The 27631-nt window shown below is 38.9% G+C and overlaps 1 protein-coding gene across 3 annotated transcripts in view; it reads left to right on the top strand.

Annotated features, from left to right (window-relative positions):
• Positions 1-27631, top strand: part of UNC79 (unc-79 homolog, NALCN channel complex subunit) — a 201067-nt gene that overhangs the window by 149684 nt on the left and 23752 nt on the right. For all 3 annotated transcript variants that reach the window (XM_057732406.1, XM_057732407.1, XM_057732408.1), the window contains 7 exons: positions 3374-3486; positions 3575-3660; positions 4534-4707; positions 8283-8351; positions 11714-11824; positions 18279-18383; positions 26069-26146. In XM_057732406.1, coding sequence (XP_057588389.1) covers positions 3374-3486; positions 3575-3660; positions 4534-4707; positions 8283-8351; positions 11714-11824; positions 18279-18383; positions 26069-26146 — 736 coding nt within the window. The remainder of the gene's footprint in view (positions 1-3373; positions 3487-3574; positions 3661-4533; positions 4708-8282; positions 8352-11713; positions 11825-18278; positions 18384-26068; positions 26147-27631) is intronic.

Raw genomic sequence — 27631 nt, forward strand, 5'->3', positions numbered from 1 at the left:
ATTTTGATTCATGTGTCAATAGTTGGTTTCTTTCTCAGAGCTGAGTAGCATCTCATTGATTGCTTATTTTCCTATTGATGAGCATTTGCGTTGTTTCCAATTTGGGGCTATAATAAATAAAGCTATTGTGAACATTTTTATACAAGCCTATTTGTAAACAAATGTCTTTATTTCTCTGAGGCAAATACCTAGGAACGGAATTGTTGGGTTACAGGATAGGTGTATGTTTGATTTTATAAGATAGTAACCAGAACTTCTCTAGGAATGGCTGTGCCATTTGTATTCCCACCATGTATGAGACTTTAGGTTGCACTCCTTGTCAAAATTTGGTGGTGTTGGTCTTTTTAACTTTAGCCATTCTAGTGGGTATTTCATTATAGTTTTAATTTGTATTTCCCTGATGACAAATGCTGTTGAGTATTTTTTCATGTGCTCTTCAAGACTCTCTGTATATCTTCTTTTGTGAAGTTCAAATCTTTTGCACGTTTTTAGCTGGGTTGTTACACTGTTAACTGCTATCTTTTTATTATTGAATTATAGAACTTCTTTATATATCATGGATACCAGTCCTATACAAAATATATTTTGAGAATATTTTCACCAGTCTGGGGCTTACCTACTTCTTTTCTTAATGGTCTGTTTTAATAGAAGTTTTTAATTTAGATGAAGTCTAATGTTTTAAAATTTTAAAACAATTTATGATTATTCCTTCCTGTTGTTTGTCTAAGGCACCTTTGCCTATCCTCAAGTCAACAATGTATTCTCCAAAGTTTTCCTCTAAAAGTTTTATGGTTTTAGCATTTATATTTAGTATTTATATGATCCATCTCTAATTTTTACATATGGTTGTACCTAGGGGTTGAAGTTCCTTTTTATCCATGTAGATGCTAGTTATTTCAGCACCACTGGGGGAAAAAAAAAAGACTTTCCCTTTCCCCATTGGATCGCTTTGGTGTCTGTTAAAATCAAATAACCATATTAGGGCCAATCTGTTTCCAGGCTCTCGATCCAGTTTCAGTGACCTATATGCTGAGGCTTACACTGTCACCACACTGTCTTTTTTTTTTAAATTAATTAATTAATTTATTTATTCTATTGGTCATGTTGGGTCTTTTTTGCTCTGTGAGGGCTTTCTTTAGCTGCGGTGAGCGGGGGCTACTCTTCGTTGTGGTGCACGGGCTCCTCATTGCTGTGGCTTCTCTTGTTGCGGAGCACGGGCTCTAGGCGCGTGGGCTTCAGTAGTTGCAGCACATGGGCTCAACAGTTGTGGCTCATGGGCTCTGAAGTGCAGGCTCAGTAGTTGTGGCACATGGGCTTAGTTGCCCCACGGCATGTGGGATCTTCCTGGAGCAGGGCTTGAACCCGTGTCCCCTGCATTGGCAGGAGGATTCTTAACCACTGCACCACCTAGGAAGCCCCCACCACACTGTCTTGATTACTATAGCCATATAGTAAGTCTTGAAGTCAGCATGAATCCTCCAACTTTGGTCATCCTTTTTGAGATGGTTGACTTGGATATTCTAGATTCTTTATATTTCCATATGAATTTTAGGCTAAGCTTCTCAATTCAGGGGGAAAATCCTGCTGGGACTGTATTCAAACTATAAGTCAGTTTGGGGATAAATGACATCATAAAAATATTGCCTTTCGATTCATAAACATGGTCTATATTCTCACTTCATTTGGTCTTTGTTTCTCTCAGCAATGTTTTGTGGTTTTCAGTGAAGAGATCTTGCATAACTTTTGTTGAATTTATTCCCAGGAACTTTTTTTTTAATGCCAATGTAAATGGAATTTTTAAAATTTTCATTTTCCAACTTTTTGCTGCTGATATACAAATATATGATTTTTTGTATTAATACAAAAATGTAATGTAAGCAACTAATTTCACTTATTAGTTGTAGTAGCTGCTTTTTAGATTCCTTAGAATGTAAAGGCACTTGTATGTAAAAAATTATATCATCTGTAAATAGTGACAGTTTTACCTCTTTCTGATTTTTATGCCTTTTGTTTTTTTGTTACCCTATTGCAATGGCTAGGACCTCCAGTATAATACTAAAGATGTGAATGAGCATCCTTGCCTTGTTCTTTTGCTCTTACAAGAAAAGCATTTAATCTCTCACCGTTAATTATGTTTGCTATAGGTTTTCATAGGTGCCCTTTACCAGACTGAGGATGTTTCCTTCTGTTTCTAGTTTGCTGAGAGTTTTTATCATAAATGCATGTTGAATTTTATCAGTTGCACTTTCTGTTATCTATTGAAATAATTGTATGGTTTTTGCCCTTTATTCTTTAAGATACTGAATTCCATTGATTGGGTTTTGAATATTAAGTCATTCTTACACTCCTGGGATAAACTCTACTTGGTCATGATCAATCATTCTTTTTACCTATCGTTGGATTCAATGTCCATGAGGATCAATGGTCTGTTCTTTTTCTTTTCACTTCTTTTCTGTTCCTTCTTTTGGTTTTTGTTTTGTTTTATTTTGTTTTATTTGTAATGCTTTATCTGATTTTAGTTTTAGGGCTATGCTAGCCTCATAAAATAAACTGGGAAGGGTTCCCTCCTTCTCTAAGTCTTGAAAGAGTTTGTGAGAGTGTGCTATCATTTCTTCCTGAAGAACATTTTTGACCTATAAGTTTGAACCAGCATATCAGGATAGACAAGGCAGAAAGAAACAATTAGATAAGAGGGACTTTTTACTGGTTACTGGTTATCCATTTGGGCTCTTTGAGCTCCCTCTTCTTCATTTCAGCAACTCAGCCACAGTCACCTCTGGGAATGTCCTTTCTGATACTTCGGTCTAAGGGGAAAGGCCACATAATCATCTCTTGGCTCCCTGTTCTGACATGCAGAGGTGGTGCAGAGGCAAAGGGGAAAACTGCACATATCAAAGTGCTAACCTTTTTACAAGTACCAGTTCAGATGCCCCAAGAAAACTTCCCAGATCTTCCGATAGGAATGAGGATCTCCCTCCCTGCGTTTTCCCTCAGAGGAGCTTTCTCTCTTAGCCAATGACACTTCCTGGGAGGATCTTGCTGAGAATCCCCATCCTGGATTCTAGTCCCGACTCTGCCATTCTCTGGACTTGCAGCCTTCGTAGGTTACCTTTTCTCTCTGGGAACCCTCATTGATACAGTGGGGTGGCCAGAATTAGTCTGAGACCAACGCTGCCATTACCTGGTTCCCTCTTTCTGAAAACTTATTGTTAACAGCGATTCCATGTGACTAGAATATTTCATCTTACTAAGGAAAATGACAGCGGGATGTTCCACAAGAGGACTGATGTGTACGTGAATAAATAAGTAAATACCTGCACTCACGCTGGTTGCTCCAGGATTCCTTGTCTTTTCTCTCCCCGTTCAACCCCAGCATGCTGGTCCCTGGCAATGCAGCGGGGGTGGCCAAGCAGTTCCTGCGCTGTATCTTCCATCAACTGGCTCCCAACGGCATCCTCCCGCAGCTGTTCCAGAGCACTATCAAAGGTAATTCATCCGTGGGGAGTCCAGACACCATAGATGTGGCTAGTCGCTGAAACCCGAACGCTACTAAATCTGACTGTTGACTTTCCAGATGGGACTTTTTTACGGACCTTGGCCACGTCTCTGATGGACTTCAACGAGCTGAGCTCTATTGCTGCTCTCAGTCAGCTCTTGGAGGTAGGTTTGCTTTGTCGACACTCTAAGCCCCTGCCGAAAGCGCTGCTGAGGAAGTCACTTAATTTAAATACTAAACTTTGTGTCAGATTAAATTTTAAGTAATTTAAAATGAAAAAAATAAAAATTGCCAACGCACAGAATAGTGTCAGTTAGATACTGCTATTTAGGGTGGACTTACTATTTACTTAAAGCTTCTGGACCCCTCTACTAAGAGGTGGATGCCAGGCGTGGAGCACTTACTTCCACAAAACTCGCCAGCTTTCAAAATGTGTGGTGCATAGAGCTATGTGCATTCTATTTCGAGATTTGGATTCCAATTTCAGCTTCACAGCTTGTTTGTTGCATCGTGAGATCTGAGTTCAAGGTCTGCTTATTTTCTGTATTGGAAGACTTAAAGTCAGTTCTCACTTCTGTGGCTTATTTGTCGTATCATTTTACTTGCAGTCTGTCTCCCATCTTCTGCTTATTAGCTCTTTCAGTTAGCTTGGAGGGTTGGCAGATTGCCGTAGGGACTTTGCTGTTCCTATAGTAGTCATTCTGTCTTCGGCTGATGGAGTTTCCAGTGAGCATCATTCACTGTGTCTTCTTAACATCTAACCACGCCAGTTGTAGATCCTTAAAAGATGTTTCTAATTTCCTGCTCATATTTCACCTTTTCTCTCTGAGTCCAAGATCACAGATTTCCCCTCAAGTTTGTGTGGATGTGTCAGTTTTTCTCTGTACTCCCGCCAGTTATGATTAGTCTGTATGGTAGGCACACAACGCATATTTATAGCATGAATATATGATTTTAAAAAACTGATCTTCACCAAATAGCTGTATGAACTCCCACACTGTGTCAGCAGTTGATTGCCTATGCTTTTGTGTTTTTAGGGTCTAAATAACAAAAAGAATTTACCAGCAGGGGGTGCTATGATACGCTGTTTGGAAAACATTGCTACCTTCATGGAAGCTTTGCCCATGGATTCTCCCAGCAGCCTCTGGACCACAATCAGCAACCAGTTTCAGACATTTTTCGCCAAGCTGCCTTGTGTTTTGCCTCTGAAGGTAAGCTGAACCCAGGATTTCATTTTAAATTAACTTCCTTACCGTTTGCAAACCGTCTGGGTCTTGGGTGATTTAGAGTTTCACAAAGGGCTATAAGGCATCTCTGTTAGCCACTGAGCAGAGAGTGCTGTTTAGGTTTTCTCTCCAAATGTTACAGAATGACAGTATGCAGTGGGCATTTTGACTTAGTGATTTCATGTTTCCAGTTGATTAAAAAAAAAAAAAGGTCAGAAAGACATTAATAGATTGTGTTTCTCTAGAAATTTTTCTCAAATTTCTAGATAATTAAATACATACGTAAATAAATAGTTTCATCTAAAAGGAGACCAGACAAATAATGTGGAACTTCAACTTTAGAGCATTATCTACAGGGACGTGATTGCTTTTGTGCTTGTGAATAACGTACTCGCAAGACCAAGATGGTATTTCTATTTGACTGTTTTCACCCCCTCCCCCCACCACCCCCTCCTCCCTTGCCCGACGCCATACCACCCTCCAAGAATACACACAAAATTACCTAGCTGGAAATCTGGTAGCCTAAGGAACATTTTCAACATGAGCCCATTAAATGCTAAAACAGAATCCTATATTGTTAAAACTGGAAGAGACCTATAAAAGCCATCCTTTCCAATGTTCCCACTTTGCAGAAGGAGAACTGCAAATTCAGAGAGATAGTGGCCAGTGTAAAGATGAGAACTCAAGTCTTGTGACCCCCAATCCAGTGTCCTTTCATTAGCAGACTCCTAGAGTCCTTCTAGAACAAGGGTGAATTAGAGGCATTCAGGTATATAGCAGGGAGAGAGGAGGTAGCTGGTAGTGGCCATCACTGTATTTTTGAACCTCATTGGTTCCACAAGCTTTATGTGCTTTATCCAGATCACAGATAAAAGTATTCAACTTGCAACAAAATGAATTACTTCTTGATCTGCCTAGTGACGTTATATGTTGGCAGCACCACGTCTGAAATGAGGATTATATACATGTAAAATGTTTTAAAAAAAACCCAACCACCTCTGATAATACCTTTTTCCAAATTGGCAGATTTGGAAAATATGACCCCCAAATAAGGGCTGTAAGGATAATAATTCAGGGACCCTTAGTTTGGGGTGTTGCTGAGCTTTTTTTGAGTTTGAAATTACTGTGAGAAGTGGGAATACTGAGATCTTTACCATCTCTCACACTCTCTGATCCTTGTCTATCCAGAACTCTGGAGTAATTGAATAAATCCAAGCTAAGAGGATTAGTACTTTGAAGCCATGTATGTATATAGTTATTGTACATATACACTTAAGAAATCAATTGCACGCATTTTTTTAAACTCTTTATTGGAGTATAATTGCTTTACACTGTTTCACCAGTTTCTGCTGTACAAGAAAGTGAATCAGCTGTATTTATACTTACGTCCCAGTATTCCCTCCCTACCACAGACTCCTTCCCACCTTCCCTATCCCAGCCCTCTGTCATCACCCATCATCGAGTTGATCTCCCTGTGTTATGCAGCAGCTTCCCACTAGCTATCTATTTTACATTTGGTAGTATATGTATGTCAATGCTACTCTCTCACTTTGTCCCAGCTTCCCCTTCTCCCCCTACCCCGTGTCCTCAAGTCCGTTCTCTACATCTGCATCTTTATTCTTGCCCTGTCACTGGGTTTATCAGTACCATTTTTTACATTCCATATATATGAGTTACCATACAGTATTTGTTTTTCTCTTTCTGACTTACTTCGCTCTGTATGACCGACTCTAGGTCCATCTACCTCACTACAAATAATTCAATTTCATTCCTTTTGATGGCTGAGGAATATTCCATTGTATATATGTGCCACATCTTTATCCATTCATCTGTTGATGGGCATTTAGGTTGCTTCCATGACCTGGCTATTGTAAATAGTGCTGCAGTGAACATTGTGGTACATGTATCTTTTTGGATTATGGTTTTCTGTGGGTATATGCCCAGTAGTGGGATTGCTGGGTCATATGGTAGCTCTATTTTTAGTTTTTTAAGGAACCTCCATACTGTTTTCCACAGGGGCTGTATCAATTTACATTCCCACCAACAGAGTGCACGCGTTTTAACACGACCCCATGGACCCTACCTAGAAGCAGAGCCAGTCAGGGCCATTCACTGCATAGGAGCCACACACTTTTAGAGATGGCGTGGGGCAGGCATGGCAAATGCAAATGCCTTTAGGCTGGTGTTACAATCAAAATATTTAACTTGAACATGGATTACAGTTGGAAGTATTGCCAGCTGGAAACAGTTGGTCAGCCTAATTTGTAATAATCAGCCTTGCCCAAAGGGACCCTGACTGCAAGGTTAATGAGTGGAGTGGAGTGAGATAAGATGAGGGTTGAGACCCTTGAGGACTGGAATGCCCCAGTCCTTTCTAGTGGAGTCAGCAACTGCTCTACTCCAGCCGATTGTTATTTGAGAATGTAGTTCTCGTGTTGCTGATCTCCCCATGTTTTCCAAGATATTTCCTGACTTCCTTCATAGGTCACTATGGGGGCCTGATGAGCAGCTGGTTTTCAGCCCCTGGTTTAAAGTAATGTAAATGTCACATCAACTCCTATGGGTATTGAGCAGATTAAATAGACCAATAGTTCCCTTAGAAGGGACTTGTGAAATGCTTTCGGAATTTATCTAAAAACTTGCTCTGCTGGATTCTATCTGGGAACTGCCTCTGATCATCCTATGCTTTGTATTGAACCTCTGGGGAAAATAATAAGCCATTGAACGACCTTCTGTAGTTTGCTTTCATTAATTTAGAGAGGTGGATTTCAAATTTCAGTGTGTATCAAGTCCCTGAAGGACTTGCTGAAAATCTGATTTCTGGGCCTTATTCTGAGAACTTCTGGTTCAGTAGAGGTACGACCTGAGGATTTGCATTCCATTTAGTTTCCAGGTAATAGAGGTGCTTCTGGTCCAGGGATCATACTTGGAGAACCACTGGCTTCATTTGCACTGTCATAAAGAGGTTAATATTGTACACAGCTGCAGAGATTTCACTGTAACCTGCTATTTTGATATATTTAACCATGTTAAGTAATATCATTGATTATTCTTGCTGTAACATTTTTCCCCAAACTCAGTTGCACATTATTTAAAAAGTACATTTTGGTGTGGAATTGTGCCAAAATACACTCCTTGATTTGTGAGGCATAATTTTCTCTTGTAGACATTTGACTGCTTTTTCTTAGGTTTTTGTTGTTTCTTTTCATAGCAGAGAAAGGACAGATGAAATGTTCTTTATTTGGACTAATAAGCCTAATGGTTTTAAATTGATCTAAGTAGGGTTTTTTTTTTTCAACATGGCCTTTCACAAATTCATAGACCTCTTTAGAACTGGACACATTTAATATCAATGAATATTATTTAATTGTTTAACACTTTAATTAAACTTTTTAAAGCTAAGAATTATTTTTTCAACATGAATATATGGCAGGGAAAACTGCAAGGCAGCAGGTATATTTCAGAGTTTTTTCCTAAAATAAATGCTTAGGGGAAATTTATGAAGCAAAATATATATTAAGAAGAGTACTGACTTTTACTTTTTTTGTGGTTCTTCACAGTGTTCATTAGATTCCAGTTTGAGAATTATGATTTGCCTCTTGAAGATACCCTCAACCAATGCCACAAGGGTACGTATGTTTCAGAAAAACATAACCAATTGGTTATTCAGTTATTTTTTAACCTAAAAAGACAGACGTGTAGCAATACTGAAGAAATAGTTATCGCATACTGAATGCTTCACTTTCAACCTTTTTTTAAATTTATTTTTTAGTGAAGTATAGTTGAATTACAATGCTGTATTAATCACTGCTGTACAGCAAAGTGATTCAGTTACACATATACATATAGTCTTTTTCATATTCTTTTCCATTATGGTTTATTGCAGGATATTGAATGTAGTTCCCTGTGCTATGCAGTAGGACCTTGTTGTTTATCCATTTTATGTATACCAGTTTGCATCTGCTAATCCCAAACTCCCAATCCAACCCTCTCCCCACCGTTGGCAACCACCAGTCTATTCTCTATGTCCCTGATTCTGTTTCATAGATAGGTTCATTTGTGTCATCTTTTAGATTCCACATATAAGTGATATATGGTATTTGTCTTTCTCTCTCTGACTTACTTCACTTCGTATGATCATCTCTAGTTGCCACTTTCAACCTTTTGAAAGTGCCTAGTATGGAGAACTCTGATAGATCACAGTATCATTGGTCCCCTTAGTCCTGGGCCATGTCCACCAATTCACCCTCAATTCTATGAACTAGATGATGCTTCCAAACACAGATCTCATCATACTGGTTCCTTGCTTAAGATCTTTGATAGCTTCTCACTTCTTTTAAGATAATGTCCAAATGCCTTAATGGAGCATACAAGAAGGCACTTCGTTAACTGGCAAGCCTACCTTTCCAGTTTAGTCTTGGCTATGAGCCGCATCCCCGTGCTTCCTGTTTACTTTCAGAATCATCATCCTCAAAATAACAGCCACTGTTTGTTGAGCATTTACCATATGGCAGGCCTTGTGCTAATTGCTGTACATTTATAATCTTCTTTAATTTCATACTTCCTTGCCTTTGCTTAGGCCATTTCCTTTGCCTGAAATGCTTTATACCTTTGTTGGAGAGTGAACCCCTTCTCATTCTTCAAGATGAGAATTTGGATTCCATTCCAATTTTAAAAAGGCTCACATTCTCTATAGCAACTTCCTCCTATGTCAGATCCCACAGTACTTGATAGAGCTCTCTATATTAGCAATTATATTGTACTGAAGTCTCCCCAGTGAGCCTGTGAGCTTTATGAAGTCCAGCCCTGTGTCTCACTCACTTTCGTATTCCTGGCTCCATTTCCGGACTGCATTATATGCGAAGTGCAATAATTTGTATTGTAGTGGCTTGTAGCTACTAGTTAATATACCAAGAAGGCACATCCCCTGTAACTTTTTACCTTAACTGTGCTTGCATAGATTCATGGTTTATGCTGGAAGATTGCAGAGAGATTGTTTGGTCTAGTGTGCTCATTTATGGATAAGGAAAAAGGCTCAGAGAGATGAAGTGTCCTGGCCGAGGTCACATAGGTGGTTAGTGGAAGATCTGAGACTTGGACCTAGGTCCTTTGATTTCAGGCTTTTTGTTTGTCTGTTGTACTATATCGCCCTATTACCATGCTGCTTTGCTAGATAAAAGAGCAACTTTCTATATAGGTTTGAATTCAGGTTTCTTTTCTTGACCAATAAGGATGTATATATACCAATTAGAGACATAATCCTATCCCCCTTCATCCATCATTAGTGTTTCCAAGCAACAATATGTATACAAAGCAAAGAATACTGAATCAATAGTGTCAGTAGTTTCAAAGAGTATCTTTAAGATTTTCTGTGTGGAAAGCACTGCATGGTTTCTGTGGATAATACAAATAACAAACATAATTCCTATCCTCAGGGGCAGCTAACATGTAATGACTTCATTTTTGTATCCATAAGGAGAAAGGACCCCAAAAATGCACATATTCTTTGATTTAGTCATTCTTTTTCTAGGACTCTATTCTAAGGAAGAAAATGAAAATGCAAATTTCATGCAAAAACATATTTATTGAGATGTTATATATAATAAAATCTGACTTCTATGGCCATTGAAGTGGATCTTTATAAAGAATTAAATAGCATTAGAAATTTCGTATGTTATTATCTTAACAAAATGTAGTATCATGTGTGTAAGATTTCAACTGAGTAAACTGGTGTATGATGACAGAGAGAAATATATCAAAATGTTATCACTGGGTGATGGGAATATGGGTGACTTTTATTTCCTTATCTGTACTTTTCTGCAGATCCTGCATTTGCACATTGAGCATGTATTACTTTCATAATCCAGAGAGTTAGGACCATGGAGGTTGAGAAGTAGTGGAAATCACAGCATCGAAGTCTTTTGGAGCCCAATTAAAATCCTGTCTTCCCTACAGAGCAATTCTCCCTCTGGAAAATTGCCCTGAATTTGAGTTTGAACTCCATTCAATAGCTGTATGGCCTTAGACAAGTTGCTTGCCCACTTAACTGCCTCAGCTGCAGAATGGGGATATTAAAGCTTCAGAGAGTTGTGGTGCAGTTCATAGCTAACAGCGATGGAAGGCTTATTGTTGCCACGTGCTTTGCATCCATCATCTTCTTTAATTCTCACAACACTATTGAGATGGAGATCATTATTACGCTCACTTTACAGGGGAGAGAATTAAGTCCAGAGAAGTTAAATCACTTATTCAAGCTCATAGAGAGCTAACGTTTGCAAACACTGGTGTGAAATTCTAGCGCTTACATCATTAATTATTATAATATACTGTCTCCTCAGGATTGTTACAAGAAATTTAAGTGAGATAAACGATGTAAAAGCCTGTTACATAGTAGGTGCTCAATAAATATTTCTAAATGACTGAAGAAAGCATATAGATCTAAAACTGACCCTTTATGGGTGAGATGCAGGTGGGGAAACCAAAATTGACAATGCCTTCCTGGTAAACATTGGCAGGAAGCTGGGTCCTGATGAGTTTTATCTAAGCTAATGGTGCTTTGGTACTTACATGCAAGGGTGGTTTGTGCTACTTGACTGGGATGACAGGCTTCTAGAGGAGCTGGATCTGGTGAACTTACACATGGCTAAATATTCAGAGAAACAGAGTGGGAGAGTCTACCAGAAATCTCACAGAGTCTTGATTGCTGGGGGTGGGTATGAGGATAAGATTGGAGTTAGGTAGATTTATAAATGATGCCACATGGTAAAAACAGATTTTTTTTTTGAGTGATAAAATGATTAAATCATGCTCTTTGAGCCATTGATTGAAGATTCAGTTCTGTTCTTGTTAGACCAGCAGGGTTGCTACAGTAGCCACCTGGCAACAGATTTTAAATGATCGCATTAGTTAAAGTATCATTAGACTTTAATACTTTCTTTTTTGTGAAAGAATCAGCAATTGATTTTTTTTTTTGGCCCCAATCTCATTGCAGAGTTTGTTGGAACCATTTTCAAAACTGCTCAGCTTTGTAATTCAGAATGCCGTCTTCACTTTGGCCTACCTGGTGGAGGTGTGTGGCTTATGTTACCGAGCTTTCACTAAGGTAAGGCTGCATGTATGTGTGTCTCCCTGGGAAACTGAAAACTGGCAGAAACATGTTCTTTCTAATCAGTATCAAATCCCTCTTAGGTTAATTGCCTTAAGATAGTTAAAAATGGGTGATTCTGTTGAGGTCTAATAAAAATCATTAGAAGGAAAATACTTTGCATACACAAATATATAAACTATATGTTAAATATATGGATTTGGAGAACTGAGAGTCATATGGTTTAGAGGAGAAGAGGTATTTTGCATGAAATGAGATAATGACCTCTGATGTCCTTTTCAAGTTCACCATCCCATGATTAGTAGGCAAGCCATCAGTACATATTAATTTTATACCCAAAGTAGAAAAATATCAGCTTGTCATTTGTAAAAAGCCTGTGGAGAGCTCCTTAATTCTCATCATTTGTCTGTCTCCCCAGTTCTGGGTTCTTGGCCTCTGAGATTGTAATCTCATCTTTTGTCATCTTGCTTTGATAATGGTTTCTCTATTGCATTATCTTTAGTATCCCCTGGCCCACTTGAGGAAGTGGAAAAGTACTACTTGCCCAGTGCATATAGCAGCCATGTTGGTGCTGGTAGACACTGTCCTAATGGAGAAGCAGAAGGCAGGGCAAATTGAGAGCCTTTCTGTCCTTAAAAACAATGTGCAAGTGTTACTTTTCCAGTTTCCAGATTTTCCAAGTTTATTTCCAGTGGGGTTTCTGTTTGTGTTGTTCCCTCTTAAACATTCTGAATGCTCCTTTATTCACATTGTCCACTTCTACTAGCCCTTTATTTTCTCCTAAAAATCTAATTTTATATCCAGGTTTTCATTCCATTTAAAACACCCCTGTCTCCTTTCTTACCATCTTGTGTCCATTCCACAACGTTAAGTGTTTCATGATAACCTTCTCTTTAGTCTTTCTGATTCTAAACTATTTATTACTCTGCCTGGAACAATGTGTTTTCTAACCACCAAAATAATCAGTATTTTTTTTTCTGTCAAACCCATGCAAAAAATTACTTCTTTTTCTTTTTTTCATTTAAGAATATATGTCTGTAAGGCACAGGACCAAAGACAATGAAAAGATTCTGTTTTTATCGATAATGGGTGATGACTTAGAGGGCTGGGATAGGGAGGGTGGGAGGGAGTCATGGGAGGGAAGGGATATGGGGATATATGTATAAATACAGCTGATTCACTTTGGTGTACAGCAAAAACTGGCACAACAGTGTAAAGCAATTATATTCCAATAAAGAGCTTAAAAAATAAATAAAAATTAAAAAAGATTCTGTTTTTAGAAGTCATTTTATTGCTTAATTTTCTCTGTGTTTGATTTATTTAAATTATATATTTTTTAGAGGAAGAACCATAATGAGTTTTTACTTTCTATGTTGTGTACTGTAAGTATTGATTACAGTGGACCATCCACTATTTTGAATTCAAGATATTCTTGGTTTTGAATATTCATTATGTGTTATATTCCCTCATAATCTGTCATAACTTTAGTGGCCACTCACTTCCTGTCGTCATCTACCCTTCCTCATTCTGCAACTCAAAATGACTATTAGTTGTAGAAAGCTTTGATCTAGGGTTTCCCATCTTCTTCATAGATAATGAGAAACTATAAGAAATAGTTTAAAGAAAAAGCAGTATCTAATTGAGACTTCTCCCTTATTTAATCAAAAGAAAAGGTATGGAAACGTAAGAGCTTTGGAGACTTCTCTATTTGGCAATTGGGAATCTCAATAACATGAAAATTGTTCCACTTAAAATGCTAGAAGTGCTGGATGAAATGTAATTAATATGATTTTAAATATATAGCTAATTTTATAAGAATGAAAGGGGCAAAAATCAAGAGGGAATTGAGAACCAGAGTGGCAAGCATATAAGCTGATATTGTAGCAGTCTTGGGGTGGGGAAGTTGATTGTCTTGGTTACTTAGTGGTTTGAGTTTTTCATTTTTAATTGAAGTATAGTTGATGTACAACATTATATGTTACAGCTGTACAATATAGTGATTTGCAATTTATAAAGGTTATACTCCATTTATAGTTATTATAAAAATTAGCTATATTCCCTGTATCGTACAGTATATCCTTGTAGCTTATTTTATACCCAGTAGTTTGTACCTCTTAGTCCCCTACTCTGTTCCCTTTCCTCACTGGTAACCACTAGTTTGTTTTCTACGTTTGTGAGTCTGTTCCTTTTTTGTTGTATTCCTTAGTGGCTTGAGTTTTAAAGCCCACACAGAGAAAGGAAATGAAGTCTTGGGGCTATTTCAGGCTGGGAGTTGGAGCTGAGTTGTCCCCAGCCGAAAGTCAAAACCCTTGAAAAGCTATATGTTTGACAAAAGGTTGATTGGGAAAGAATGTATTCTTATATGGAAGTGACAAAGAGTGGGATCCATCTGAGCCTGGGAACTGAAAGATTTATAGTTTCCATTGAGAATTGGTAAACATGAACCTATCTTTGAACATGTTTAGAGTTTGAATTTGTAATACCTGCATGCTCTGTGAACCCCCAAACTGGAAAGTCAAATAAATTGGTACTGGGCAAGTAATAACATTGGAGTGTCTGGCAGAAGCAAGCTCAAAATCAATCCTCAAACCTCTCTGGAGGGATATGCCTTCAACCTGGGCCCAACAGGATTCCCCATAATTAAAATGCTGATGAACATGAGATCACTACCTAAAATTGCAAAACATATGAAGAAATAATCCACCATGAGCTACTTTAATGTAGTCAACAAAAATCAAGATTATTCCCCCAAGAACTTCCACTATTAGAACTATGTGATAGAGACTATAAAACGTACACTGAATGATAAGCATTAAAGGATGAATTCAAAACATGAGAAAAGATCTAGTCACTTGAAAAAAAAAAAGAGCCAGGTAGATATGAACAAAGTAGAAATTCTGGAAATGAAATAGTCATTGACAAAAAAATCTCAGCAGACAGGTTAGAGAGCAAATTAGACATAGCCAAAGAGGGATTTGGTGAAATGGAAAATAGATCCAAAGAAATTATATAGCATGCAGCAAAGAGAGATAAAGGATGAATATAAAGAGAGGATTTAGTTGGTAAATTTGAAATCTTGGAAAATAGGGACAATTTTCTAGAAAAATGTAATATGTAACAATCAGAAAAAAGATGGCTAGGCTTAAATGATGAAAAAATGGAATCAGTAATTAAAAACCATTCCAATTTTAAAGACAACTTAAACATTTAAGGGGACAGGTTGAGCTCTACTTTATGCACACTAATACAGAGAATTTAAAAAAGGGAACAATTCCAAACATATTTTATGAGGCCAGTAGATTCTTGATACCAACCAGACAAGGGCAATAGGGGAAAGGAAAATTATAGCCCAGTTATAATTCAAAGGTGCAAAAATTCTGAATGAATAATCCCAAGTCATTGCATTGAAAATAAAGCCTCACACTCAGCCATAAAGAAGAATGAAATTTTGCCATTTGTAGCAACATGGATGGACTTGGAGGACATTATGCTAAGTGAAGTAAATCAGACAGAGAAAGACAAATACTGTATGATATCTCTTATTTGTGGAATCTAAAAATACAACAAACTAGTGAATATAACGAAAAAGAAGCAGATGCACAGATACAGAGAACGAACTAGTGGTTACGGGGGGGGAGGGGCAATATAGGGGTAGGGGATTAAGAGATACAAACTGTTATGTATAAAATAAGCAATAAGGACATATTGTACAACATGGGGAATATAGGAAATATTTTATAACAACTGTAAATGGAGTATATCCTTTAAAAATTGTGAATCACTATATTGTACACCTGGAACTTATGTAATATTGTACATCAACTATACTTTAATTTTTAAAATTTTAAATAAAAATTAAAAATAAAGCCTCATGACCTAGTGAGGATTTTCTTGTATAAATTTGATTTAAATATTAGAACATCTATTTACGTTACCATGTTACCAGATTAAAGGAAGAAAAGCCTTTATCATTGTCTCAGGAGATACAAAAGAAGCATTCTCTACAATTAAACATCCATTTATGAGAAATCTTGTCAAACTAGGAATAGAAGGGAACTTCCTTAACTTGATAAAGGGTGTCTACCAGAAATCTCTAGGAAACATTATACTTATGGTGAAATGCCAACAATAGTCTCTTTAAAATCATAAGTAAGACAAGAATGGCCATTACCACTGCTTCTATTTATGGTACTAGAGGTCCTTCTCAGTTCAGTCAGACAAGAAGAATAAATCAAAGCATAAGGATTAGATAGAAAAAAAAAAAACCTCTCTCTTTTCACAGATAATATGATTACAAATGAACCAACCAGGATCTATCTATAGACAACTTTTTATAACTTTTATAAGAGAGCTCAGCAAGGTTGCTGGGTAAAAATGAATACCCAGAAATCATCTACCTTTAATATTCAGCTACAAATGATTATAAAATATACTTTAAAATATCACTTATTGTGGCAATGAAAAATAAATCTGAGAAAAATATGCAAGAACTTTATGGGGATAATCAGAAAATTTTATTAAACAACATTAAATAAATGGAGACAGATTCCATGTTCATGAATGAGGACCCAGCATAATAATGATAGCTAATTCTCACAAAACAACCTATAAATGTAGCATAATTCCAATAAAAATTCTAGACTTTCTCTCCTGATAGTGATAGAGTAGATAATTTGAACCTATCCTCCCACTTAATTTTAAAACTTTTGTAAAAAAGCGAACAAAATATTTTCTGAAAACTTTTAAAAATCACCAAAGTGCTAACCAGATATAGAAGAATTAAGATCTGAGAAAACACAGAAATTCGAGATGTGAGCCTAGCACTGAAGACCTTTTTGCCCTGGGGGTGTTCCAGAAAGATGTGACAATTCTGGAAGATCCAGGAGGCTAGGGGGGAAAAAAGTCAGAATCCAGGACCTTCCAAGAGTGGAAGGTCTGTCTGATCCTGCACGTCCCCCACCTTTTGGCTGGGACCACAAAGTAAAGATAACCCAGAAGTAAACTAGTCCTCACATGGACACAGATCCATGTCAAGACTTTGGTGGCCCAAGATAAGTTATTACAAGGCTTGCGTGTGTATGAAGGTAACACTGGACCACTAGTGCCTCCAGTACCTGGTAAAAAAGTGAACAGAAAGCTCTTTGGAGGAAAATAATATTTCAGGCCTCAAATTATTTCTAAAAATAATTTTTAAATAAAGCATGCAACATGCAAAGTTAACCAGACATGAGGAGGCGAGACACCATGAATGAGAATGAGTAGAAAGAAAAGACAGTGGTTACAGACCTTCAGGGTCTCCAGTAAGTCAGTTATGATCAAGAAAGGACACCTGGGGACTTTTAAGGGGCTCGTGATGTGCTGTTGACTTGGGTGCTGGTTATATGAGTGTTCATCTATACTAACCCATTTATCTGTTCACTTATATTTTATGTACTTTTCTGCATGTGTGCTATATTTGACAATAAAAAAGGCTTACAAAATTGAAAATATTCTAGCATTCTTTAATGAGGACCGATCAAAGAATTTCGGTATGTTCATACAATAAAACATGATTAAGCTGTTTAGTCGAAAGAATGAGAACTATGTGTATCAATAGGGACTAGTTTCAAAAATATAATGTAAAAATTACAAGTTGCAGAAAGATACGCATTGTGTGATATCGTTATAGAAAGTTAAAAACATGCAAAAATAATAGTGTTATGATGGAGATATACATAGGTAGTAATAGTGTAGCACATGAAATAATAAGCACCAGATTCAAAATAGTGGCTATTTCAAGGAAGGGAGAAAGAAAAGAGAGCACTGTATAGGTAGCTTCAGCTACTTCTATGATGTTTGATTTATGGTCAAAGTATTAAATCAAATAAAGCAAAATGTTATGATTTAACAAAGATGGGGGATAGGTACATGATATATTCCATCTCTCTATTTTTCTGTATGATTGAAATAGTCCACTTAAAAAGCAAGTTCCTTTTGAGAGGTTATGAGACCCTTTCAACAGTGTTACATGTTTCTCTCTAAATCATTTTCTATGGAAAAAAATCCTTTAATTTTTTTCCTATTTTTTTTATTGGAGTATAATTGCTTTACAGTGTTGTGTTAGTTGAAAAAAGTCCTTTTAGATTTGTTCAGTGTCTGCAGTTCTTGGAATGTATCCCCTGTGAATAAGAACTGAATCTTGTGATTTCAGTATTTGAGAGAGAGCCTATCTTTTCCTTATCCATTAAAGTATGTGTTCTCAGTGCTTCACTGAATTCATTACAAACAGAAAAATGCCCTTTTTCTTTTTTCTTGGGTTTATTTCTTAAGGACAGTTCATTATGCATTTTAAAATACTGGTTGTTTTTTTTCTTTTATTTCTGATCTGTGAATCTTTTGGAAGCTCTTTTGACACAGATCTATTCTATTTGCATTTTTAGAAATTGCTCACCTTCTTTTTTGTTTTATTTAGGAGCGGGATAAATTCTACTTGTCTCGTAGTGTTGTTCTAGAACTCCTGCAGGCCCTGAAGCTCAAGTCTCCTTTACCAGATACCAACCTCCTTCTGCTTGTCCAGGTAGGCTTATGCCTCATCTATAACACTTTTCATGAAATTCACATATGTTTGGAAAATTTAAGGAAGGGGCATATGCGTAAATTAAGTGTCTCTATCCAGAGATGAGAAATAGTATGTTTTACATGAGCCATGATCCATCTATTACTACGCACTTGGCACTCCCACTGGCTAAAAAAGACCAAAAAAGGAGTATTTATTATGTCCCTACTGTGGAACTAGTTCTGTGAAAGACAAAAAAGAAGAATGAAACAATAATCTGTCCTCGAGACATTTATAGTCCAGTAGGTCGGAGGGGCAGCCCATGAACGGCTACCAGAGCTGAGACAGGACTAATGAAGCCAAAAATGGGCAACCAGGCTGAGGTCTGATCGTGGAGTCGCATGAGTATGGGTGGGTCGCTAAATCTCTGTGACACAGAAGTGAAAGTATGGGTGGGCCCAGCCAGATATGGTCAAATGGCGGGATGGACTGAGTCCAACCGGGATGGGAGGTGGGTGTGAAAGAACCAGTACCCACAGGAGCCCTGAGGCAGGGGCAGGGCTTGAGCACATACCAGGCAGGCGCTAGAGAACTTGCAAAGATTAACGCTTTGGGTTGTAGGGCTGCTTATGAGGGTTTTAGCTTTCCATCCCTGGCATCCTTAGGTGAGCATCTTAGGTACATGTGCAGGTTTTGATCACACAAGACAGGCTATGATTAGTGCCATGAGTGAGAAAGAGAGGTAGATAAAGTCCTAAAGGAAGTTGAGAGCAAGAGGCATCCTACCTCATATGGTGTGAAATCAGGGAAGACTTCATGAAGGACATGGCATTTGAACTGGGTCACAAAGGACTGGTGGGTGCCGGCCAAACTCCTTGCCTGGGGTTGGAGTTCAGCACTAGAGGCTGTCTTCAAGCAGTAAAGGGAGGCTTCAGCAGAAAGATGGAATTAAATTTAGGAATAATGACATGAAGAAGGGGTTGAGAAAAAGGCTGGCCATCTCGGGGGTTTCAACAGGGGATCAGGTAACTTGGGACCCTGCCTCTTAGACCAAAGGTTGAGGCTGGTTTTAGACTTGGTCGTGAGCTGCGGATGGGATCAGGGTATAATTCAGACCTCCTTTGTGCAAACTACCCAGGAACTGGGTCACAGCTGTCTCAGTTCTCCTTGCTAAGCGTTGTGACCAGTCCCAGAGTCTGGGCCTACAAGGTTGAGGTAAAATGACTGAAGAAAAATGGGAGCTTGATATCAAGGAACTAGACAGGTTTCCCTGAATCTTAGGTACCTTGGGTGCCATTTGGAGAGATGAGGGAGAAAGGGACCTTAATGGAGCACCTATTAAGTCCCAGGCAATATGCTGGGGCTTTATGTATCCCCCTCACTTACTCCTTACAACCATGCAAGGAATTGGTTCTGTGTCGCACACGAGGAGACTGAGGCTCAGGGGGGTTCAGTGACTTGCCCAAGATCACGCAGCTGGCGTAAGTGGCGTAAGCATCTGACCACAGGGTCTAATCAGTACAGAGCACAGCCTAGTCAGGTTCCACCCATCACTTGCCCCGATTACCATTACAGCTCTTAGCTTTCTGCACCACCTTCATTTCTCTCTGTGTCAATCCAGTCTTACAGCCTGTGGCTGCCTAGAGGAGTTTCGCTAAAACTCTGCTTTTTATCAGATCACTCTGCATCAAAAACCACCAGAGACCTTGTAGTACCTGAATTATCAAGGTCGTCCATCATCTGGCCATATTTGACTATTCCGCCCTATTTCCCACTGCAAATATTTATTGATCACTTCTCTTGGGCTAGGTCCTGGGGATATAGAGATATAAAGGCATAGACCCTATCCTGATAATGTGCTAACCAGTGTACTGGACGTCTATACAGTATATAAACTTCCGTAGAGGAGGAAGTGGCCAGCTCAGCCTAGGAGATGGAGGAAAGTTCATTAGACCGTTATGAGCCCTGACCTGGCCCAGGTGCTGGGGGAACAGAGATGGATAAGCCCCGGCTCCTTTCTCCCAGGACTTTCCTGTCTGATAGGTGTGGTTGACATCCAAACAAAAATTCTCAAGGCAGTGTGATGGTTACAGTAGCAGAGGTGTGTAGTGAGTAAGGAAGTGGTGTAGAAAAGGGATTGTGTGTTTTTGAAGGGTGTGCAGAAGTTTGGGGGTTTACCTGGGAGAAGAGGAGGAACGCCCTTGTCATTAACCATTTAGTACCCGCTAACTAGTCCCCTTCCTCCCACAGCTTACCACTACTAATCCTTGGGCCCAGAACTGAGTTTTTCTCAAAGCCTTGAGATTTAATAACAAGTTGGTGTACTTTCAGTGAAGAATGGTTTTAAGTCATCTTTAAAGAGCCTTCCCAGGCACAATGACGCTTTCTGAGAAGAGTGATTGCTGGGAAAGGACAGCAGTGGATGTTGGACATGATATAGTCAGAGTGAAATGGCTCCCATTGTACCAAGATGCTAGACAGCCCAAGAGGGAGACAGAAGCAGAGCACACAGGAAGTATCTGTGTTCCTAAGGAGAGATGGAATTGCATCTCTTCCAGTGGACTGCCATTGGCCAGTCCTGCCCACTCACACGTCAGTGGCAACACCGCTTTTGAGTACAAGCAACTTGGATGCAAACTGACCGTGAAGGTTAATAGGATCAACACTGGTTTGGAGGAGAGGGCAGGTGAACTAGGCTCCGTGCAATAGCCCACGAGAGATTTAAGGCCAGCAGGTTGACAGTATCTGGAAGTCACTTGCTTCTGATAGTGTTTAGGTTGGGGACCTGCCACCTCAAAACAGCCTCGGTTTCTAGGCCCTGAAGGTACTTTCCTGCGGGCATTGGAGGCCGTTCCCTTGATTTAAAAATTACCCTCAGTCTTGAGCAGAGCAGATCTGTGTGGCTGATCTTCTTGGGTTCTAGCACCCCACTTTGTGACTGCAGCCAGGGGCTGGTTTTTCTATGAAGTACGTTAGCCGGCCATAATAAGCACTTGTCACAAGACAGCGAAAGAGCACTGACAGTTTAAGTTGCTCCGTGCTTAAGGAGACCATGAAAACAGTGATTATTGCATCACAGCTAGGTGCATAAATAACAAAAACAAATTAGCTCTAGGAAGAAAGAGGACAAAAAAGTAAATTCTTCTGTGTATGTGGGATTCTCTCATGCCGTTTCAAACGTATAACATTTTCATCTTGAAAAGCAAATATGTATTTATCATTGAGTCATTAAGTTAAACTTGAAAATCAAATTGTAAAATTATTTAGATTGGAGAGATATTTGGGGGGACATTCTGAGATCACACCCATGAGGAATAACCTTGTGAATAATATTTCAACCTTCTCCAGCAAAAAGTGTTAGACACCAGGCCATTGTGAATGAACATATCCTTGTTCTATAAACTCTTAGAATACACTACTTTAATTAGTGAGAGAAATAAAAGTGAGGCACACCTTTAAAGAAAACAGAAGTAGTTCCCTTTTTCCCTCTGTGGTTCCTGGCTCTGTAGTGGAGAAAAGTCCTCCACAGGGCCACTCTGTCTCTACAGAAAGTGGTGCATCTTTCTGTAGGGCTTCCCCGCTCCTTTTTCTCTTGCCCTTGACAAATGTTCAAGTGGATAGCAGAGGCGGTAGCCTGTTCTCTGGTAGTTTCTCTTAAACCAGAGAAGCTAGCGTGGAGTCAGAGAGAAGCTTTCCCCTTTACTGATGGGCGGTGTCAGTTCCTGGCACCTGGAAGATCAGATTCACAGTATGGACAAATGATGTGTCTGAGGCAGACAGGGACTTTCTTCTTGGATATCATGACCATCATCTCAGGGCACTGGAGGTGGCTTTGTTTAACTGAAAATGCAACTTGTAAAACGAAAAGAAAGTAAAAATTGGAAGGAAAATCTCCCCTGGTGATTCATCATGAGTGACACTGGTCCCATTAGTAAGAAGAGAGTCAGTTGCTCAAACCTTGGATTTACCATTCATTCTTTCACCCCACAGGGAATCCCTAGGATGTTTCCTCTACTCCTTCTCTAATTAATAATTAGATAGATGAGTTCACAGAGATGAGGCTGTTTATAATTCTTTTCATGGGTAGACCATACTTTTGTGGTTTACCAAACACTCTGGCAGTAGGAGCATCCCTTTAAAGGACAATGGAATACTTGCCAAAGGGATGCAGGGTCATTCAAGTTCAAAACATTTCAAGACAGTGACATGTAGCAGTCTGGTTTTCAGTTTCTAGAACTTCTTCCTGGAGGCTTGGTACCGTGGGGCATCTCCCAGCCTGCTATATTATGTTTGTTCACCCATCATTCCTCTTATTTGTTTTCACTTACATATAAAATAAGGTGGCCTTAAATGTTCAAGTGGATTTTTTAAAAAAAGGAACAAGAGGCATGGAGACAGGAAAGAATTTTCCAAATAGAAAAATTGTATGTATTCTTCAGGATCTGCTATTGTCGACCATCAGGGTGTAGTTCTCCTTTTACACTTTGGACAGATGACCTACCTTGTTTTAATTGAGATCTGTTGACATTTTTGCTTTCACTTACATTTTCTCTTTTGTGACGTAGATATTTTATGTGAATAGGCTATTTATTATTGTTCTCAAGATGGGTTAGCGTTTTCGTAATAGAATGATACTCCCTGAAAGCCACCATAAAATCTACCTAAACTCAAATCAAAAAGAATTTCCTCAGCTCCGATTTTGTGTCAAGAGTAGACATTCTGCTAATTTGCATGTAACAATGCTGCTGTGTGGGATAGACCTGCGTATTCAAGCTGTGAGAATTCATGTGGGTGAAAGGTTTTCTTTTAAAGATAGTTTAGTTGTGGGCTGGAGGACAAAGAAGTGGCAGCGGTATGGCTGTTGTTTTTAATTCCCAGTTACTATTGATGTGGGGTTATTAATATTAGTTGAGTTAGTAATAATCTGATCACTCTCTGGGATGAGAGGTGGAGATGCTATTTTGAGTATCCTTTTGTAATGTCCTTAGTAATGACACATGATGGGTATTGTGTTTCTTTTGTATTCTTTTGTATTCATGAGGGAGTGCCTATTTCAGTGTTGTATTTCTATCCAAAAGCATAGAATTCTTCCTTCTATAGCCATCATTCTTTTCCTCTCTGATCTTAGCTATATCTTTATATTTTGAGCAACTCTGTAAAAGTATAATGGGGTTTTTCAGTCGGCAGCTATGTAAAATGAAGACAGAAAGATTTATTAAGGTTTTAGTCGTACATATTATGTAAAATTACACTGGATGAAAAGGCATTGATAAAAAAAATAGCAGACAATTTTAGAGGTTTATGCACTTTTATGCCCTTTCATACACCAGACTTCCATACACCTCTATAACTTTTAGAGTGATTTTTAAAAATTAATTCTGACTTCTAAAGATCGGATGTTTGAATTTGGCCTCAAATCTTGACACCACATGGCCGACAACCTGCTTACATTATACTACTCATTTCACTATGCTGAGTTTGGTGAGTGAGAAAGGCTTCTGCTGAGGGAGATACAGACACTCCCTCAGGGGCAGTTTTGCTTCTTCACAAATCTTCTCTTGCCCTCAGGGGCACAGCCAGTCTTGCAAGCAGACTTTAGGGGTTTTGCACCATCCTCACATACCGCAGAGGACTCCTCCTCCCTTCCCTCACACTTAGATGCATCTCTCTCTTTTCTTCTGGCCTCTCTTAGCTGTGCAGTCTCTTGGTTCTGCTGTAAAGAAATTAATTAAAATGTTGGAGTCCTGATGGAGGTTTTGGAACTAGTATAAGTAGTTTGTCTTAGATGGGAGACTCAGATAGCTTTTGAAAACACATTTTGTAGGAAAACATGCAGTACGCGCCTGAAGGTTGGGAGTGTTCCTTCTTCTCACTATGTACCTCTATCAAATATTTTACATTTTAAAAAAAAATTTTTTTTGGCTGTGCTGTATGGCATGCAGGATCTTAGTTCCCCTACCAGGGATCAAACCTGTGCCCCCTTCAGTGGAAGGGCAGAGTCTTAACCACCTGACCACCAGAGAAGTCCCTCGAATATTTTACTTTTTTACTTAGAGGTTTGCCAAGGTTATAGGCTTCATTATTATTATTATTCATCCCGATTTATTGACTTTTTCTTCTGTTAGAAATAAGTCCAAGTTAGGAGAGTGACATAAGCATTCCTCAAGAAAATAATAGGAAATTTTAGGTATTCCCTAGATGTTAACTAGCTGGTCTTCAAAGTTAATAGCCAAATAGATTCTTCAGCTTTCTGTAACTGTCTGTGAGGCCAATGGAAATGGTAGAACGTCAGCCTGGCGATACGTATCCACTCCTGCCGTGCGGCTTTCAGGAACAAATCTGCTTGCTCTCTTCTCACCTGCAGCCCAGTTACCCATCCCGAAATACCTTTCATGGAGGACCACCTCTCCCACACTTGAAGACCAGCTCGTGGCCCCAAATGAGGAGCTTACAGGCTCCTGACCCTCAGAAGGTCTTTGGGTTAGAGCTGCACCTTATTGGCCAAAATCTGCTGCCTATTAAATAATGCTTAGATTACAATCTCTGGCTAACCTGACAACATGCTGGGTTTTGTTCCTCTTCAGGCCTCTGTGAGAATTTCTCTAATACTCCAACCCATACTCCTTCTCCCCAGTTTGACGGGGACCACGTCTGCTTGGCTGACCTACCTAACTGTTCCATGCCTTTCCAGTATGAGAGTGAAATGAATTAGAAGGAAGAGCCGTCAGGGTCAAAGCTTCTTTCAGATCCTCTGAGCTCTGTATAGCAGCAGCTTTGGATCTCAAAGCCGTTGGGGCCAGAGCCCAAGAAAGAGACTAACTAGGAACTAATTACGTATAGCAAACGCCACAGACTTTGTGGTTTTTATCCCCTAAAATCATTAATAAATAGTTGGGCGTTGCATCACATGGGAAACACCTGTAAAAATCTGTAATGAAGCAAATTAAATTGTGATCTGGCAGATGCCGCCTCATGATGACTCGACTCACACCTGATTAATCATCGCGTTTCCCAAACTTGCCGAGCCCCTCCGAGATGTCAGGCGTGAAGCTAGTGCCCAGAGTGAGGTGCATCTAGTCTGTGTTCCCAAAAGCTTGTAGCCAGTTGAGAAATAGCCTCGTAGATCATCGCAACCTGATGTGATGACTGTTACGATGGAAATGTGTGGAAAGTCCTGTGGGGACACAGAGCAGGAGTGGGGGCCATTGTCAGCCCAGAGGATAGACGTGAATGAAGTGGGAGGAGAAAGACCAGACACGGAGGGGCCTCGGAGGGGAAGAAACAGGTACAATACTCACTCTGAAGTTGACTGTTTTTCTGTTTTCATTCTAAATGTATGATATAATGATAGAAGTCCGGAAAATCCATGAAAATCCAGGAGCTGTCAAAAAGTGCTGAAGAAGAAATAGCAGGACTTCAGAATAAATCTGAGAACGCTGACATCTTTCCTTTCTTCCCTGATTGCATGTAGCATTTCAGTGCCACTTAACTGTCTGGGTAAAGGGAGAATCTGTGTGTGAATCCCAGTACTGTGATTCTGAATTTCTGGTAGGAGTGAACTTCCCTGACTAGCAAATCCCATATATCTAGGGCACATTGTCACCAAGGTAAACACTAATGAATTTAAGCCAAGTTAATAAAATTACAAATTACTTATTACTGTCCAAATGCTCTTAAAAGTAATTATCCTTTCAATTTCTTATTAGTTTATTTGTGCAGATGCTGGAACCAAACTAGCTGAGTCGACAATCCTGAGCAAACAGATGATCGCCTCTGTACCTGGAGTAAGTCCTGACCGAGTTAATTATCGGCATTTTCTGTTTCTTCTCATGTCCTCATTTAGCAAAGAGGTATTTCTGGCCTGTGTCCTGGTTCACTTTTGATAGAACAAACACTGTAACATTGAAAACATATTAGTATCTTGTTTAAAACAGCACTGGTGGAAATTTAAATTAATCTCTGCCCCTGGAAACTTTTAATTCCAGGAAGTATGAATAAAATTGAAGCAGCCAGTTAAGGAGAGGGAAGAAATTACCAGACATACAGAATAGATTTGATTAAAGTTCAGTTTTTCCAGAATCAATTTGCTTATGCTGACTTCTGTTAACCAATTTTGTTTAACTACTGCCAGAAAGAAATAAGCATTTAATACCTTGTTTTCCTTTATAATATTTCCTCTGAAAATTGAAAAAACTTCTATTATCGTCAACTAGTGAACTATTTGGTGAAATATGTTAAGATCCTCATAAATAGGATTGACTGTGTGAGAACCCACAATAACTCTGATAGCTAGGTTATTGCAAACTGAGAAACTTCAGAGATATAGATTGTTAATGGAAAAAATTATTTAAATTTTCAATAGAGAAACATTTTTATAAGGAAAAAAAATCAGTTATAATCCTTCTGTCCTAAAATAAGAACTCTATTGTTTTAGAAAATGTTTCCATGTTTTCATCTATTCAGTATCCTAATTTGCCTATTCCCATACTGTTGGAAATTTATGTAGCTTCTAGTTTCTTTGCTAGTATAGAATAGCATAGTATATAGCATATACACAAAGATCTGCTTCACGTTTATTTTGAATGATATCCTTAGGATAAATTCCTTAGTCAGTGGGCAGGAACATCTTCACAATACGTATTCCTATGTTGTTTTCCAGAAGGTTTTATTCATTTACATTTATAAGTATGCCAGTTTTATCCACAGCACACTAAACATTACTTCATTTTTTTAATGTGGGGAAATATTATGAAAGAGGAAGAATAATAACCATTTAACCCAGAGATAACGTTAATGTACTTTCTTCTTTTTCTATGTATATTTTTAAACATAGTTGAAACCATAGTTTAGATGCAGCTTTGACTTCATATGTCATAAGCATTTTCCCCAAAGTGACATTACCTCATGTGGATGCAGCATATAACAGTGGTTAATAGCATGGGGTTTTTTTTTCTAATAAATTTATTTATTTATTGGCTACGTTGGGTCTTCGTTGCTGCACACGGGCTTTCTCTAGGTGCGGCAAGTGGAGGCTACTCTTCATGGTGGTGCACGGATTCCTCATTGCAGTGGCTTCTCTTGTTGCAGAACACAGGCTCTAGGCGCGTGGGCTTCAGTAGTTGGGGTGCACAGGCTCAATAGTTGTGGTTCACGGGCTGCAGAGCGCAGGCTCAGTACTGGTGGCACACGGGCTTAATTGCTCCGAGGCATGTGGGATCTTCCTGGAGCAGGGCTTGAACCTGTGTCCCCTGCATTGGCAGGTGGATTCT

The sequence above is a fragment of the Hippopotamus amphibius genome, chromosome 4 (assembly GCF_030028045.1).
Source record: "Hippopotamus amphibius kiboko isolate mHipAmp2 chromosome 4, mHipAmp2.hap2, whole genome shotgun sequence".
NCBI lineage: Eukaryota > Metazoa > Chordata > Mammalia > Artiodactyla > Hippopotamidae > Hippopotamus > Hippopotamus amphibius.